This window comes from Haliotis cracherodii, unplaced genomic scaffold (assembly GCF_022045235.1).
Source record: "Haliotis cracherodii isolate W230 unplaced genomic scaffold, xgHalCrac1.p SCAF_15, whole genome shotgun sequence".
Taxonomy (NCBI): Eukaryota; Metazoa; Mollusca; class Gastropoda; order Lepetellida; family Haliotidae; genus Haliotis; species Haliotis cracherodii.
This window is the reverse complement of record NW_027266270.1, coordinates 35,573,338-35,592,039: the sequence shown is the minus strand read 5'-3', so window position 1 is coordinate 35,592,039 and position 18,702 is coordinate 35,573,338. Positions and strand designations below refer to the sequence as shown.

At 38.9% G+C, this 18,702-nt stretch overlaps 1 protein-coding gene across 4 annotated transcripts in view; it reads left to right on the top strand.

The window, feature by feature from the left end:
- Positions 1 to 18,702, top strand: part of LOC139462558 (inactive phospholipase C-like protein 2) — a 220,729-nt gene that overhangs the window by 178,371 nt on the left and 23,656 nt on the right. For all 4 annotated transcript variants that reach the window (XM_071244378.1, XM_071244376.1, XM_071244375.1 and 1 more), the window contains exons 11-12: positions 5,077 to 5,197; positions 14,741 to 14,909. In XM_071244378.1, the coding sequence (XP_071100479.1) occupies positions 5,077 to 5,197; positions 14,741 to 14,909 (290 nt within the window). The remainder of the gene's footprint in view (positions 1 to 5,076; positions 5,198 to 14,740; positions 14,910 to 18,702) is intronic.

Here is an 18,702-nt window from a genome sequence, read left to right as displayed (position 1 = left end):
TGAGGTCAAAACTGAAATCTGAGGATCAGGCGAGATCTGGGCCCTCTTCCTCAAAGTGATCTCAGACGATTGTCACTCTCTTACTTTAACATTGGCTTATGATGGTTGCAGCACTAAATCGCTTTGTGGAACAAGGCCCTGTGATTGTGTAGCATTGAGCCCTAATTGTGCTGATCGATGCTCAAGCCGTCGGCCACTGGTTTGCCTGGTCCAAACATGATTTTTTACAGACTGGAATGTTATAGCAACATATAACTGTCTGTACACTCTCACTCAACCACACCAGCCACAGTAAGCATATGTTTAAGTATACATGAATAGGTTTGTATTCACTCAAAATAGCAGGTGCATTCCACGGTGGATCTCTTTATGAAAACAAAAATCCAGTCATATGCCAAGAGTACAGAAGCTACACCAGCTGCACTACATCATATACTGAAACAAGGCTCCGGGTTCAGCTGCATCCAGCACCATCAGAGTGTATGACAGGAGCAACATAGGGTTAGCCTGTGTGGGATGCATCCAGCACCATCAGAGTGTATGACAGGAGCAACATAGGGTTAGCCTGTGTGGGATGCATCCAGCACCATCAGAGTGTATGACAGGAGCAACATAGGGTTAGCCTGTGTGGGATGCATCCAGCACCATCAGAGTGTATGACAGGACAACCTAGGGTTAGCCAGTGTGGGATGCATCCAGCACCATCAGAGTGTATGACAGGAGCCACCTGGGTTAGTCTGTGTGGGATGCATCCAGCACCATCAGAGTGTATGACAGGAGCAACATAGGGTTAGCCTGTGTGGGATGCATCCAACACCATCAGAGTGTATGACAGGAGCAACATAGGGTTAGCCTGTGTGGGATGCATCCAGCACCATCAAAGTGTATGACAGGAGCAGCACAGGGTTAGCCTGTGTGGGATGCATCCAGCACCATCAGAGTGTATGACAGGAGCAACATAGGGTTAGCCTGTGTGAGATGCATCCAGCACCATCAGAGTTTATGACAGGAGCAACATAGGGTTAGCCTGTGTGGGATGCATCCAACACCATCAGAGTGTATGACAGGAGCAACATAGGGTTAGCCTGTGTGAGATATATCCAGCACCATCAGAGTGTATGACAGGAGCCACCTGGGTTAGTCTGTGTGGGATGCAGATGCATAGTCTGCAGCCTGTGCCATCAATGAGTGAGTGAGTTGGGTTTAACGCTACCTTGTACAGTATTCCAGTTATATCACGGCGTGTCGGCTTGATGTGAAAGGAAAGCCCAGGTTTTAGATTTTTACCACTAAGGTGAAACCCGCAAGCACGGGTATGGTGCTGACAAACCAAGAAACATAATCGTGGGGAAGCGGGATTCAAACCCACAATCATAGGTTTCTGGACTGCTCAAGGGATGTAATTCTGCTCAGTAAATAGTGGCACCTTATACGACTGGGACACTCATGCTCCTCGAAGTTTGAGGTCTATCTGATCTATAGGAGGAGGTGGTTGTCACATTCCTGATGTTTTCTCACTGTGCAGAGGTGACAAACCACAGTCTTTACACAGACAACCACCGGCTTCATGCAGCTGGGAAATTCTAGAGACCCACATCTTGGAGTTAACTCACACTGTTACACTTCCATTGAGACATTTAATCCCAGAAATATTTTGCCATAGATAGTTGTATATAAAGTAATATTTGCTCAGTCACCAGGCTCAGTTTTAACGATATGCAGGATGGTCTAAAGGGGATGCTTTGTCACGAACAATGTTAATAGTACCAGTTACTTGAAAACTGATGCCCCAAGTGGATAGACGTTATCAACTCATTCAGTGTAGGAATATGTCTACATTTAACCCAGAGAATGTTTCACATGAAGTAATTGATTTGTGATGATCTTTGTGTTGTCTGTTTTAATAAATATCGAACTCATGACTTTATCACATGACAAGATCTGTCCCACATTCAGGTGGGTAAATTTTCTGGAAAATCCTCTTGTAAACATGACCCCAAAATAACAGTGTAATTTTGAAGCTGATGGAATATATGTTCAATGACAGTAAGTGTTTAAACAGTATACAGACTTGAACAGCTATGACCAATAAAAGGATCAATGGATGGTTAGTAACCAAAATGACAATAGGTCCAGTAGAAGAAAAAAAATAAGAAATACTTTAGTCCCTGCAGTTTCATTGATGGTTCATCATCATAAACAGTGCTGGAAAATGAAGGTCCCTGGGACTGTCTGTGAGGTTTATTGCTAGTTATTTCTAGCTTTGGATTCCGTAGATGTTTAACCTTTGTGTACACGTTATGACAAGGAACTCATGACTTGAATTCATGATCTTGTATTCCGCGGGGACTCCATGGTAACTGATCTCCAGCAACTTGTACTGCTGGTGAGGGCTGTATGACCAGGGTAGTTTGATATACAGTTTTATACAAACATTTTATAAAATGGGGGACTTGGATGATGGTGTGACGGCATACTCCACTGGTGTGGATCACTGCTTGTCATATCACCAGTGTGAATGATCCAGACACGATTATCTCCATGCTGCCGTCATACAGCTTGAATTTCACACTGTGTGTTCAGTGTTAAACGACAAACACATCATCATCTTGGGTGCTGATAAAGGATGTCAGAAATTATTATGAAAATTTCTGACACAAATTGGGGTTTATGGTGTTAAAGTGGGATTGTCCATCAGACTTTAGCAGAGGTCAGCAACAATTAGATACATGACAAGGGTGGACCCATCATTTTTAAAAGGGAGGGGTCCAAAATATCAAAATCCTTTCTCTAGATAATTTTACTGCCTACAGCATACTACATTGGGTTTTGAAAAGGGGGTGTCTGGACTCCCTGGACCCCCCGGGGGATCCACCTATGCATGAGGGGTGAGTAGCCTTTCCCCCAGTTGCTACTGTGTGTGTTACAGTTGGTACAGAGCTATGAAGCAGTGACGTGCCAGCCACAGATAACGATGGGACTCGCAGCTTCTATGTACAGAGCAAGAGAGGGAAATGTGCTGCTTTGTCCAATGCTGTGGAATCACAATTCAGATTAAATTCGAAGGATGTAAATATCAGCTGTCTGAATGCGGCAATTTTTAACACAAAGTCCCATGAATGTATCCCTGGTATTGAGCTAAATACAATTCTGGTCTTTGTGTCATTGTCTGGTGATATTTACTTAGGCAGGACTTGAGAAATTTCATGTCTTGGCAAGGGAGGTTGTAATATCAGGGATGGATTAAATTCGAGAGGTAGAGGGTGAACATGGACAGAGCAATGTTCATTTATTGGGTCAAGGAAAGCATAACTTATGAGACCTTCTTAACGTTGTGCAAAGTTTACAGGATAATATTATATGTATTTTGACCATGAGAATGATTTAAAGAAAGGATTATTTGAGAAAACTGTCTAGACTGAAGCATTGCCTTTTATGTAATTGCTGTGTGGATGTAATACGTTCCAGAATAAGATTTGAAAATGCCTTTAGCATATGCATAGTATTTTAAAAAATAAGACATAAATGGATGAAAAACAGTGTTTTCAATCGATTTGAGACAGTGATTTTCTTGGTAGCTTTAATCCTCAGGCCTGTTGTGAAATGACATGAATGTAACACAGTTTTTTTGCACCAGTTTGTAAACCATATTGGAAATTGTCTTTGCTAATAATATATTTGAAATACATTCCACATCTATCATTGAAATACTTAACTCACTCACTTTGTACATTTTGATTTATCACTTGATTTATTTCTCATGACAAACTTATAGACAAAATAAATACTTTTAAAACATTAAATGACATCTTCCAGTTTGGGCTGTTATTATTAAATTATTAAAGGTACAATACTCTATTTGGAATGGGCCATTACTGTGCAGACATTGAAACTTGAACTGCATATATATGTGCAAATTAACTTCAGTAATAATCAGTGGTGCAGCAATGCCTCTCAGCATTCTACAAACAGAAATGTTTTGCCCTGTTAAACAGGTGGAAAGGCAGACTGAGAGACATGAATTACTTGTGCGTAAAAAGCCATTGAACTCCTCAAAGAACTGAGGAGCTTGAAGTAGACATTGGCATGTGCCACTGATATACCTGTACCAACACTTTGTAAGCTCAGTGGTCAGCCCTTGTGGTCAGTTTCTAGAGGGTTTAATCCATTGTGTAACAGTGCTTCAAATTTTAGGGTCAATTTTATGGATGGTTGGGTCATAAGAAACAAATGTTGAATTAAACCTTTGAAATACATGTATGTACAATTGAGAACCAAGGGGATACAATCTAGGATGGGAAACATGCATTGCTGTTATGTTTTACATTCTTAGTGATGTTTTGAAGTCAGATTAGTTGGACATGTTGGAAATCATTAGTTGATATGCATATAACTGCCTTGGTTAAGTTGTATTTGTGTGTAAGAGGGAAACCTAACTGTTTGATTGAGTAGTGAGTAAGTAGGAAAACGTGCAACTTTATGGATAACAACTTCTAGTTCCTCCAGCTTGATAACAGTGTAAAAATCTACATGGAAACGTCACTATATGCATTAAACCAGAAGTTGTTTCCATAAAGTCGTATGCTAGAATTTGTTAACAGTCAACAGTCAAACTGTTGTTTGTTTTGTTTAATGCAGCATTTAGCAATATTCCAGCTCTGTGACAGCAACCTGTAAATAACCAAACCTGGACTAGACAATCTTGCAATCAGCCTGGCCCAGGTACACAAAGTCACAGATGTTAGTGCTACAATTGTCGGAAGCCTTGAAAGCCTATGTTAGAGTATGGGAGTTACAATCATCTTTGTGCTACTATAGCTGTATGGCAGGGGATCATGGTCATCAAATCTGAGAGCTGATCCATGTAGTCCCTGCCTTCCACTAGCATACGTTACCGGGGGACCTGTTCTAACCCAGAATGCCATAGCTCCCATTTCTATCCCTGTCTTGATGTTGGTTCCATGTCTCATGTCTCATACGTTACCGGGGACCTGTTCTAACCTAGAATCCCATAGCTCCCATTTCTATCCCTGTCTTGATGTTGGTTCCATGTCTCATGTTGTCCGTTGGTTCCAGTTGACTGCTGGGACGGTCCAAGCGACGAGCCTGTCATCTACCATGGACACACTCTCACCTCCAAGATCTCCTTCAAGGCTGTCATAGAGGCAATACGAGACTACGCATTTATAAAGTCTGAGTGAGTATTGTGTTCATGCTCATTACACTACTTCTTCTCCGAACTCTGACAGTAAAACACACATGACATTCTATGCTAGGACTAAAACATGATGTGCTGATAGAACAAGATCCTGATTGCTATATCACTTTACAATTCTGTATTAGAAATGAGAGCACCTGTGTATCTTCTGAACCATGTTTTCTTGTGCTTTGTGCATGAAGCTTATGGGGCTCTGAGCCCTTTCCCTAAAACTGGAGGTCTTGTTTTGGTTATGTTGGTTTAATTGTGTCATTCAGTTAAGAGATAAACTTACTGTGAATGCTCCAACTTAGGTCATATGTCTTTCAGAATTAGATCTTTATATAAATATACTTAGTCTCAAGCTTTCTCCCCTGGCCTTCATCAGGGGTTTAGCACTACATTATTTGAGATCTTATTTAGATCTTTATGTGGTAATAAGTCATTCATTGTAAGTTCCCAATGTCAGTGTAATGCCACCACACTTTGATGCTCCAATGATATTGCATACAGTTTTATAGCACCTTGACACTGCTTTGCTTTAGCATTTTCTTGGAATTTCAGCAGAGGCCGACTACACAAAGATTATTGACAATAAATGTCCAAATGATCCTGGGGGATTCTTTTGGCACCTGTAATGAAAAGATCAAAGGTCAAGGTCACAATTTTTAAGACAGATAAATCTCACTGAAGAGTTTGTGGTTACATTTTCTCAAAAAGGATTGATGCATTTGTCATGAAACTTGGTATATACCTTCTGAAGGGTGGGGCCCTATTTTCAAAGGTTTTGGTTACGATTCGTCAAAGGTCAAGGTCAGTGTTCAGTTATTTGTAAAACATTGCCATAACATTTTCTGTGTCTGAGGCTTACCTCCACTGGCAGGACACTTAAGGTTTACTATTTTACATCTATTTTTTTAACAAATTTCACCAATTGCATTCATGTCAATGGTCAAGGTAACCTTTGAGGTAATTGTGCAATGTAGTTTTTTTATTGCAATATTATAGATATTAGATTATATCCTACGATCCTACGATCCGACGATCCTACAAGTTATTTCACATGGACCTTAGAAATTCTCGGGTCACATACTTTAAAAAGGTCAAAGCCCAAGGTCAGGAGATAAAAATATATCACTAATATGTTTATGGTTTGAAGTATAAATGTATTTATCATTACACTTAATATAGGTCTTCTTTTGGATGAGTCCCTGCTTTGTCAGGTCCAAATAAGTCAGGTCAAGGTCAGTGAAACTATTTGGTGAGTTCTCAAAAAATGGCAGTGAGGGAGCTGCTCCTAGTTCGTAATGCAGTGCTATTTTCTGTGGCTCCAAGATTGTCATTTTTGGCTGGTGACCCCAATATTTTGCAGTTGTTTATGGCATGAAGGGTCTTGGCTATGTCAGTGTTTGAGTTAAAAAAAAAAAGAAAGAAAAATTATATATTAATGTTTGTATACTATACCAACTACCAAGATTACATTGTAATATGATAATTATTTAAATATAAACCTGCTAATAAAATCAAGATTTTATGATTACATTTGTGGTAAAAATATATCTTATGTTTCATGTTGATTAATGTGAAGTAAGCATTGTGTCTCTAGTTATAGATTAGATGGTAACTTCATCTCTTTAATTGCCAATAATTATACTTTGGTTAAATCTTGTGTTAAATACGCCATTTTAAGGCCGAATCAGATTATTGAAATATTCTCAGAATTGTAGGGTCATGTTTCTCCTCCTTCATCTTTCATTGAAAAGAAGGAAGATTTAGAAATATTGATGTGAATTATCGGGATAAAAACATCCAGTGTTGATAATTCCTATCACTATTGATCTCCGGAATTTCCACTCCAGGAGAATCCTGTCCGACTTTGAACACCCAGCTGATCTGAAGAATTTGCTAATGGTCAGATAATGTTGCTTCCCTCCATGGCTTGCCCTGGTAGAGAGCAATGTCAATTTTCTTATTTTTCACACCAAAATGAGCAAATTAGTCCTTTTGATGTGACACGGGTGCTATGTCATAGCTGCCATATTGGTTTGATGCCTCTGTTGCAACTCAATTCTATAAAGATTTTGTTGAAGATTCCCAACTCCTAAATGGAATTTGTACCTCTCTTGGCAGAGCTGGAGCAGACTATCCACTCCTTGTACGATATTGAAGGCTCATTGGGCTGGGATTTTCACATGCTGAATCTTTTATTAAAAAAGTGTAAGAAAAGAAAGAAATTATTGAACAAATTCCAACGTTACTGATTTGAAAAAAGGGTTTAATCATTCAAACTTGGTTTGGACTCTGAGGATGATTAAGTGGTTTTTTTTCCCCTTAATATTCAATAATTACGTTTGTGAAGCAGGAAGCTTATTGTTGAAGAGAGAAGGGGATGAACATGTCTCCAGCTCTTTTACCATTGCAACAATACGTCTTCATTAAAACATCTCTGGGTTGGAATTTGATCATGCTAGGTAAAGAGGACGAAGGATGAGGTATAATATTAGTAGTGTCATAATGAATCTTCTCTGAAATGAAATGGAAAGAGTTGGGTTTATTTCTGCTTGGAATAATATTGCAGTGATATAACAGCGTGTCAGCTTGATGTGACAGGAAAGCTTGAAGTGAGGCAGATCCCAGATGTTTACCACTTCGCTGAAACCCACGAGCATGGGTATGATGCTGACAAACTTACAAACATAATTGGGGTGAACCAGGGTTCAAACCCACAATCATAGGTTTCTGGTATGCCCAAGGGACACAACTCTACACAGTGAATTGCAGCGGCGTAAATGACTAGGTCTGTGGTGCCCCCTCTGAAATTAAGTTATGACAGTGGTTTGAAGTAGTAGAACTTTTTCACTGAATATATGAACACTGCATATTTGAGGAAGCTCTTTGTGCACTTCCTGACAGTTTGCTTGAAGGAGTAAGTCATGAGGTCACGCTACACTATTGGAACCATGCGCTCGTCATCTCAAATTGAATATGTCCCCTTTTGAAGTCACACATCTTTCTTCGGAGTATATAAGTGTTCTCACCAGCTTTCAAAGTGTAAAAGGATATGTTTTTTTAGGAGTATTTTTTATTTGAGTTCAGTTTGAAATGTGGGACAAAAAATCCCCAAATCTGGCATCTGTTTTTTCAGCACTGTTACTACAAAACTAATATCACCATGTTACAAAAAGGAGCTTTCAGACTTATCTCAATATTGTGTTCAGACAGGCTGTTCAAACATTCTGCAATGGAGCGTTCAGACTTATCTCAATATTGTGTTCAGACAGGCTGTTCAAACATATCGCAATGTACTGTTCAGACTTATCTCAATATTGTGTTCGGACAGGCTGTTCAAACTTATCGCAATGGAGCGTTCAGACTTATCTCAATATTGTGTTCGGACAGGCTGTTCAAACTTATTGCAATGGAGCGTTCAGACTTATCTCAATATAGTGTTCAGGTTTATCCCAATAAGACTTGATCAGCAGAGCCAACAAGAATGCCAAGGCAGGATAGATGACCATGAGAAATATTGATCCTTGCCAATAGAATGAGAAAAGAAAACAGAGGCTGCAGGAATGTGTGTTATTTGTTGGTTATACCAAATATGTTGATGAAATATTCATTGAATGGTCAGAAAAAAGAAAACATTGTCTGATAATAAAATATGAAAAGTTGAAGAAAAACGTCAGTTAGGATGTTATTTAGATTATTCATAAAAATCAGAGAGGGAATATTATATGTCATCCACATTCCAGATATGATTTATTCATGTCTTCATGAAAAACAGTATGTTGAAGTAACATCAGTATGAAACATACTAGTTGCTATCTTGATCAACCTACTCAAGCACAGTAAGCAGAGATCAGATGTTACGTCTTATTATACCCTGTCAGTGATTACAAACTGTATTGCTATTTGATATTGGTGGCATCATAATGGCTGCCTCAGAAATGAGCCCTCCAGACACCCCTATTATGTACTCTATCAGACTTACCGCCAGTCAAAATACGTTCTTGTCTTTTATGTGGCCACATGGTGTTCTGTAGGATCGGATCAGGCACCTAGATTGCTTTTGGGTCCAAATCATTCCCTATTAATCATCCTATCAGCACCTTTGGCTTTTAGGACGATAATTTAACAGGGTCAATAAGATCAATGTAATGATGCTGTGGTAACAGGTCTCGGGTTGATGTGCAACGCATGTGCAGCATAACATGTGTCTGGAATAATGAGTGTTGGTGATGGTCTGTGAAGAGGCGTGGCCTTTACGAAACAGGCTGACCTGATGGTGCCTGTGTCTGTAGTATTCCTTAACCTTTGTAGGGAGTTGGGAGAAGAGTGGAGGGTGCCTTCTTTACTCAGTGTAACCTCTTTCATATTAGAAGTATTCTTCAGTCTTTGTAGGCTGGTGTATAAATAGCTGACCTATGAGCAGGCATGTGAGTGAACAACTCATGTATGCATCACCTTTTAACCAGGGGGCACGGGTGGCCCAGTCGTCTAAGGTGCTACGATTTGCTGTGCAGAGATGCACCCCTTAAGCATGCCAGAAACCTATGATTGTGGGTTCGAATCCCGGTTCGCCCTGATTATGTTTCTAGGTTTGTCAGCACCATACCCGTGCTCGTGGGTTTCACCAAAGTAGTAAACGGCCAAAACCGGCATCACTTCGGGCTTTCCTTCCAGATAAAGCTGACATGCCGTGATATAACTGGAATAATGTTAAAAGCGGCGTTAAACCCAACTCACTCACCTATCAGTTAAGACTTGTGTTGTCAGAGTCATCTAGACTAATCTAGTCTCTGAGGTGAACTATTTTACAGAAATAAACCAGTTGTTAAATTACAGTTATAAAATATAGTAAATTGGAGCCCGGAGACTGTCTTCATTTTCATTACTGCAGTAATTGATTTGCCAAATATTATAGACATGTATGGCTGTATTGGATATATTTGTTTCAGGGGCTGTATGAAGGACTAAGAGTCATCATAACATGCAACATATGTTTGTTGTCTATTTAACTTGACGTTAACACGAATGTACTGATATCTAAAACCTAGTATTTGGTCTCAACTTACAGCCTCACTAAATGAATACATATAAAAAATGTATGCATTAACAGTTTTGATGAACTCAAATAGGAATTTCATATAGCGCTGAGCTATAATATATATATAAATGGTAATCTTTATAGAAAAATAAAACAATGTGTGTAGACATGAGTATAAACATAGCACTTCCTGGTTACATCAAAGGGTACTTTTCAAAGTCGGATTTATGGAATTAAACCTGTGTGACATTGCTCACAATATCAAAGCAGTGAATTAACAAGATAGTGGCAGAGTGACACTTTGTTTTTATCGAGTAGACAGAATGTATAAAAATGAACTTCAGATGTAATATTAACCCACTTTGTTGGAGATCACTGGATCTAGTTATCTACTCTGACATGCAAATAAAGTTGAAAGTATGTACAATGCAGACAAAATAGGATGTGATGCAGGCTGTGGAATCCGCTTTGAAGTAGAAAGACAGCTGTCAATGGATCTAAGTATCGCTCTAAATATGGTGTCTACATTGCCAAAATCTAGTGATAAATCTAGGAGTCGATTTCTTGTATTTCTTTTTTATCGAGTATGCAATCGTATTGCTGTGGATCTTAATATACTCAATCTGTTTGGCTGTCCATGCCTCGCTGTCTCAAATGTCTGGATATCTCGCAGTGTTGTACTCGAAGTTACAAAACGGTCCTGCTAGGTTTGACATACCGGGGTCCAACTGTATTTGTATCATTTCATGAAACAGCCAACTAATTTGAGAGCGGAAGGTCGATGGTTTGATCCCCAGCCACATCCTACCCAAAGACATCAAATGATGGTACTTGTTGTTACCCTGCCTGGCACTCGGCATTAAGGGGCTAAAACAAGGACTGGTTGACTCTGAGTCAGTTTACTGTGTCTGTGTGGGAATTTCTTTAAAACTGCAGCATGGTATGTCATTGGGCTGGTGCTATGAAACCGTCATTAATCCAGACTAGTACAAAGCAGGCAGACACACACACACACACACACACACACACACACACACACACACACATGTATCTTCATTGCTATGTAAGTGAAATAATCTTGAATGTGACATTAAACCCCATTTCACCTCACCTCACCACAACTAAATACTTCTAATATGAATATGTAATGGTATATTTTTATTTTAGTTTTTCAGTTTGTATTTGAGTATTTAGCTTGCTTACACAGAAGATCATATACTAAAGAAATTTTACCAAGAACAAACTTGAAACATCACTTCTTGGGCAGTTTACATTCAAATGTGATGTGTATATAATTTGTGATAAACAGAACAAAACATAAGTTATTTTATGGCATTTGCCTTGAAGACGACCTAAACCAAGAACAGAATGGACCCTTAAAAGTGACTGACAAGTGTCCGACGGTCTGGAAATTAAGGGGTGTCCTTGGGTCCTTGGTGTTGCTCCTATACAAATTGATTATAGGTTTTGATTACTTTTGATTTGAATGCCATAACAAGGACCCCTTGTTTTTCTTGGTTAGTTTGGAATACTCTGACAATGTGACACGAGGATCGTGTGGTTTTGTTTGACTGTACTTAAAGTGTGTAGTACCTCCATGGGTTGGATCAGTGCTTATGTCATCTACTGGCCTGCCACACCTGTCAACATGTCTCTGTCTGTCTGTTGTTTTGTAACACTGCACTCAGCTGGTACGACACACTACCAACCATGTCATGGAGTCCGCTCACCGGTACCATTAGGGCACCTCTTACAACAAGCATAAGTTAGACATTGTTTCATGGAACCAGCCTTCTTCATAATGACCATCCTTGTGATCTTGGCAACAGATAGCGTAAATTATTTTTATCTTGTAAGGAAAAATGATGACACATCATTTTGATCTTTTCTTGTGGTAATGCAAGATTTTTACAGGTTAGGTGGTATCTTTAAATATGATGTCTAATTATCTAGGAAGATGAAGAATCTATCATTCTCTTTGTCAGTCGTAGAGCTCCACATAATGAATACTTGGAGGATGTAATGAGGACTTCGTGGCAGCAGTTTTAGAGTTTCTCCTTCACTTTTCATCTAAAGGGAACCAGATTAGCGACCTTGCTTTTTCATCGCCTCCTGTCTTTACAAGAAAAGAGAGACATTTTCAAGGAGTATCGACATCAAGAATAGTATCCCAGTCTACACAGCAACATTTTGATTGATATTTGCTAAGCAGGAATGAATTCATTGTAAAACTGGTGGTAATACATGCTTCAATGTTTTTTCGTGCTTCAGAGGGAAAACATAGGACCGCATTTTCCACTTTTCCTCAAAGAAACAGCTTTACATTGTAGAAAGAAAGTAAGGGCTGTATTCAAGAGGGGCTGTGATGGTGGTACACTGGAGGGGTTATTGGTAGTGTTAGGGAGGGATGTTTGTGACATGGGGCTGTGATGGGGGTACACTGTGATGGTGGTATTGGTATATTGGTAGTGTTAGGGAGGAATGTTTGTGACATGGGGCTGTGTTGGGGGTACACTGGAGGGGTTATTGGTAGTGTTAGGGAGGGATGTTTGTGGCATGGGGCTGTGATGGTGGTATTGGTATATTGGTAGTGTTAGGGAGGAATGTTTGTGACATGGAGCTGTGTTTGGGGTACACTGGAGGGGTTATTGGTAGTGTTAGGAAGGGATGTTTGTGACATGGGGCTGTGTTGGGGGTACACTGGAGGGGTTATTGGTAGTGTTAGGGAGGGATGTTTGTGGCATGGGGCTGTGATGGTGGTATTGGTATATTGGTAGTGTTAGGGAGGGATGTTTGTGACATGGGGCTGTGTTGGGGGTACACTGGAGGGGTTATTGGTAGTGTTAGGGAGGGATGTTTGTGACAAGGGGCTGGGTGTTTCAGCATGGTCATCACATGGACTTGTCATCCATGGACATCAGTATGTTGTTATGGGGACATTTTGTATGTATTATATAACTAAACTATGTTAAGGACCACCCGATTCTTTCACATTACCATTGTCAATCTGTCAGGGCGTTGGAGTTTACACATGTAGGCTGTGTGAATGGTGTGGAGTGGGCTTGCTGCTGTGTGGTGTTTAGCAACAAATAGACACTTGATTTGGTCTGCAGATGGTGATTGACGGGGGCACCTGTAGAGCAGGACATGCTTACTCTTTCCGCTAACACCTGGTGTCATCTCTGATTTTCAGTCATCCATTGATGATTTTCACCACTATTTCATCTTTATCCCCAATGGAATCTGTTTCTGCAGATAATCACGGTTGATCCTTTTCTGGCATTTATGTTACATATACCGTATTTGACATAGTAAGCGCTCAGGGCACTCTCAAAATTAGAAATTGGGGGCTCTTATTAGAATATTATTTTGGCGGGAAAAAACGACAGAGTTGAAAGATAAATTTCTTGGTTTATGGTGACAGTTTATATGACATATACAGAGCTCCAGATAAGCATTTGGTGTTGTGGGTATTTTACCGATGCATTTTAAAATAATTGATTATCAGTAATTCTATCTGGGTATTCAAATTTCTGTTACCCACTTGTTTTTACACATGTGGGTATTTAAGTTAAATACTGTTAAATGTCATGTAGGTTCGAGAGCTTTGTAGGACTCAAAAATATGATACTTGCACAAGAAAGTGTGATGGTAAATGATCATAATGTAACTGTCATCGTGGAGTTTGGAAAGGTTTACGGAATGCCCGTTCATAATTTCAAAATAAGTTGCTGATTTGCTAATCGAATACGCATGGTTACTTCACAATATTTTGATGATACACACAAGTTTTATTTTTGTAGCGTATCTGTAATGTTGGTTGCGTATTTGATACGCTTTGATTTTATTTTACTGCATACTTCTGCATTTTTGATGCGTATTTTACGCAGATACGCAGCTTATTTGGAGCTCTGCATATATTTTTTCCAAAATTGAATTGCCTATAAATAAGGGTGCATATAACACACGAGTGCTTATTATATGTGAAACAATAAGTCTTTTTATACATTGATCAATCGGAAGGGGTGCTAATTGGGATTGTTCGCTAGCCAATATATTAGCAAATATCGCCCTGAGTGCTTATTAGAGAGGGGCGCTTATTATGTTGAATACAGTACTTGAAATAGGTTCATGTTTCTGCAGGTGAACGAAAGTCCCCGAGTCTCACCATTAGCTCAGTTGGTGTTTACCATGCTGAGCCAACTGCAATAGAAATTTTTGTTTGGGCCAAGACATAAAAATGGCATAGTCTGGCCCAGCCTTGACCCCACCCCAGTGTGTTGCAAAAAACATGGTACTTCAGTGTTTGTCTTAAGTGAATTTCTGACGTCATGAATAATGTCATATCGTAGTTTTCACAACGATAAAGCACTGTGACGTCAAATGGCTTCAATTGACCAATGGGCATTGGGAATCGCTATATTGAGCAACTATCGGGGAGTTTTTATACACAGTCATTCTACACACTTATTGGTGATATATAACTTGTATTTCAGGTACCCTGTGATATTATCAATAGAAAACCACTGCAGTATCAAACAACAGCAGGCCATTGCCCACTACATGACCACCATACTTGGGGACAAGTTGTACACGGAATCTGCCGACGAAAATGTCGAACACTTACCTTCTCCAGAATTCTTCAAAGGCAGAGTCCTTATCAAAGTAAGTGTTTTTATTATCACCTGGTGGATGAAGATAAATGTGTCAGTGGATTTCCTTGAAATATGTCTTGGAAAAATATACTATTATCCTTTATGTTATGTGTTGTAAAAAAATACTCTTGGGAAAATCAATGTTTGATGTGTCTAATATCCATATATGTTGTACAACAAACTCTGGAAAAAAACATTTGAAAGTAACAAAGAGAATTGTTTTTGTATAAATCTGATATGCACACAGTATGAAGTGGTATACATAGTAGTATATACAGCGGGCGTAAGGGTCTGTTCACGTTTCAGGGTAAAAGAGTACCTATATGCAGCAATACACTTGACCTTTAAGTATACAATATCGAGGATTTTTTTTAGAAAGAGATGCAATTTTAGGATATCCACTGTCTATCTGCTTTGGTGTGGGAAAACAATGCCTTGCCTTTAACAGTACTAGCTTCAGTTGCATCAGCTTCCACTATAGGGCCTTACTCTACAGGGCCTTACACTGCAGGGCCTTACACTACAGGGCCTTACACTACAGGGTCTTTCATTACAGGGCCTTTCACTATTGGGCCTTTCATTACAGGGCCTCTCATTACAGGGCCTTTCACTATTGGGCCTTCCATTACAGGGTTTTTTCATTACAGGGCCTTTCAATACAGGGCCTTACACTACAGGGACTTTCATTAGAGGGTCTTTCACTACAGGGCCTTACACTACAGGGACTTTCATTAGAGGGTCTTTCACTACAGGGCCTTTCACTACAGGGTCTTTCACTATTTGGCCTTCCATTACAGGGTTTTTTCATTACAGGGCCTTTCATTACAGGGCCTTACACATATCATGGTTAACATTTATACTAAGTTATCTTATGATAATTAGATCTACATCAAGTGCTTTTATGAGTTATCATGATGTATAAATATTACACCATGATAACTCATAAAAGCACTTGATGTAGATCTAATTATTATAAGATAACTTAGTATAAATGTTAACCATGATACACATACCATATCTAGGTGGAAACCATGGATAGGTTTTTTGTCAGATATTTCTAATGTACCAAATTCCCATGTACAATGTTGACATTAATTACCCTCTATTTAAGTTTGTTTTATTGAGAAATTGAAATTTTAGTGTTCATCAACATGTTTTTTTAGTTTTGACACTTCCAGAACTACTGAATAGATGATTGAGCTGGTACTTGATGCAGGTGTTACGCACCAGAAAAGGGTGTAGTTTGTTTAAACATTTAAATTCAATGCCAAGTGGTTTTAGTCTTCATGGATGAAATAACTAACATACAATATTCCTTATTTGATTGGTCAACAATAAGCTTTGAATAACAAGTTAAAAAGCTGACTTAAAAAAGTACAATTGAACTCAACTTTGAGATGTTCGTGCTTGATACTTTCAAATTTGCGTAAGAAAATGTTCAACTTTATGGATAACGACTTATTGCATACAGTAACTTTTCAATGTAGATTCTTACACCGTCATCAAGCTGGAGTGACAACCAGCAAAAATTCCCTTGCCATCCAATTCTGTTTTGACTCCATATCCTCTCAACCAAACATCAGGACTAAACCAAAAGAAAAGCTATAAATCTGCCATCACAAACCTCTGATCAACAGAGATCAAGGGTATTACATCTCTTCTGTCCATGAAGATCTTATCAAGCAGTAGACTATTTTAATAACAGTACTCCAGATAAGCTGCGAATCTGCGTAAAATATGCATCAGAAATGCAGAAATATGCAGTAAAATAAATCCAAGCGTATCAAATACGCAATGAACATTACAGATACGCTACAAAAATAAAACTTGTGCATATCATCAAAATATTGTGAAGTAACCCTGCATGTTCAATTAGCAAATCAGATACTTATTTTGAAATTATAAACAGGCATTTCTTCAACCTTGCCAAACTCCAGGATGACAGTTACATCATGATCATTTGCTATCACACTTTCTTGTGGAAGTATCGTGGTATCGTCCTATAAAGCTCTCGAAGCCCACATGACACCACTTTGCAGGGACTAGATGAATAGTGTTTTTAAATATTTAACTTAAATACCCACATTTTAAAATGCATGGGTAAAATACCAACAACACCGAAAGCTTATCTGGAGCTCTGTAATAAGGACCCAATCAGCGTGTCACAAATGTTAAATCCTTTTAATCCTTATCTTTGCTGTACATCTGGCTTCATTACCCGTGTGGTTCATTACCTGTGTGCTATTTGTTATTCTTACTGTACATCTGGCTTAGTCGAATTATCTGTATTACCGTATCTATTACCGTTGTTGTCAGTGTTAATCTGCTGCTTATCACAACGTGTCATGTATCTATACCTCTCATCACTTGGTTGATGTCACTCCAGCTTGATAACAGTGTGAGAATCTACATGGAAACGTCACTATATGCAATAAACCTGAAGTTGGTATCCATAAAGTTGTATGTTTTCTTACTTACCCACCAACTTCTAGAATGCCAATCAAACAATCAGTTTCAAATTCGGTAAGAATTAGGCTTGTATCGTAGCGTGAGAATTGTCTATGGATGCATCGGTACAATAGGTGAATCGTGACATCCCTAATAGATGTTCATGAAGTATTACTTCAAGTGAGCCATGTGAGGTGGTTTGTCTCCCAGACCATTGAGAATACATGGAGTCTAACTGAAGTTTAGAATTCTTGAACAATTCTAGATTGGCACAGCTCTGACATTAAGCATTGTTTCTTGGCTCTATTTGGATATCATTGTTATATTTTGTACAGATATAGTTTTGAATAACATAGCTATATTTTTTGGACTAAATGTCAGTCTACACGTTAGGATGTCAGAACAGTTTGGATACCTGAGCAGGTTAGGATACCAGGCCCTATGCTTGTCATTAGAGCAAGCTAAATGAAGAATCGGCGACATGACAGCGTGGTCTTGCTGATGCCGTCATCCACAGAGTTACTTGGCCCACATGTTAATAATTCTTACGAATACAAAACCTCTATTACATTATTGCCAGAAATCCTGTATTTCAGCTGTCATCACACTATAAAATCTTCAGATTCGACAGAAGTCCTTTTCACTGCAAACTATACATGATAAGTTGTGCAAGTGTAGTATCTTGCTACCCACGTCTCATGTCCATTCAGGAGGTTGAACAAACTTTTCTTCCCTCTGTGTGCTAGTGTCAACAACAAAAACATTATCTGAGTTTTGTCATTGCAGAGCAGTTTGATAGTGGTCACACTGTTATTGAAATCACTAAAAACATAGACCAAGTAAATGTTGCTAGTTATTTTAATCCTGCGCTCCAACTGAAGACTTCTTTTTTAACAGCATCCATGACATTCACACCCTAATGTCAGCATACAGGCTAGTGTTTTTATTGCTGTGGTTTGCTACCCACAGAGTAAACTTGATTTAGCTGCCACTGTTCAAAGTGACCTGCGATCACAATCAGTCGGAATCCTCACATTGTGTACATCCTCACAGATATTTCTCGGTGTAATACAAGTCTGTAACAGAGTGTTTGAGTATCATCTCATCTATGAGAACACTCAGGATCAATATTAAGTGTCAAAAATTACATTACGACAAAAGTCAGTTTGTTAGTTGTATGTTTTATATGTGGATGATAATTACATGTGTGTCATCTAGGAGAAATTGGCACATTAATTTACCATCTATTTTAGGCAAGTGCATTTTCGTCTTATCAGTAGTGAGTGATCAGCTTGTACGGCCATGTCTTACACATGAATGTTTGATCAGTGTTGGAGGATAAGTGATAGACACTT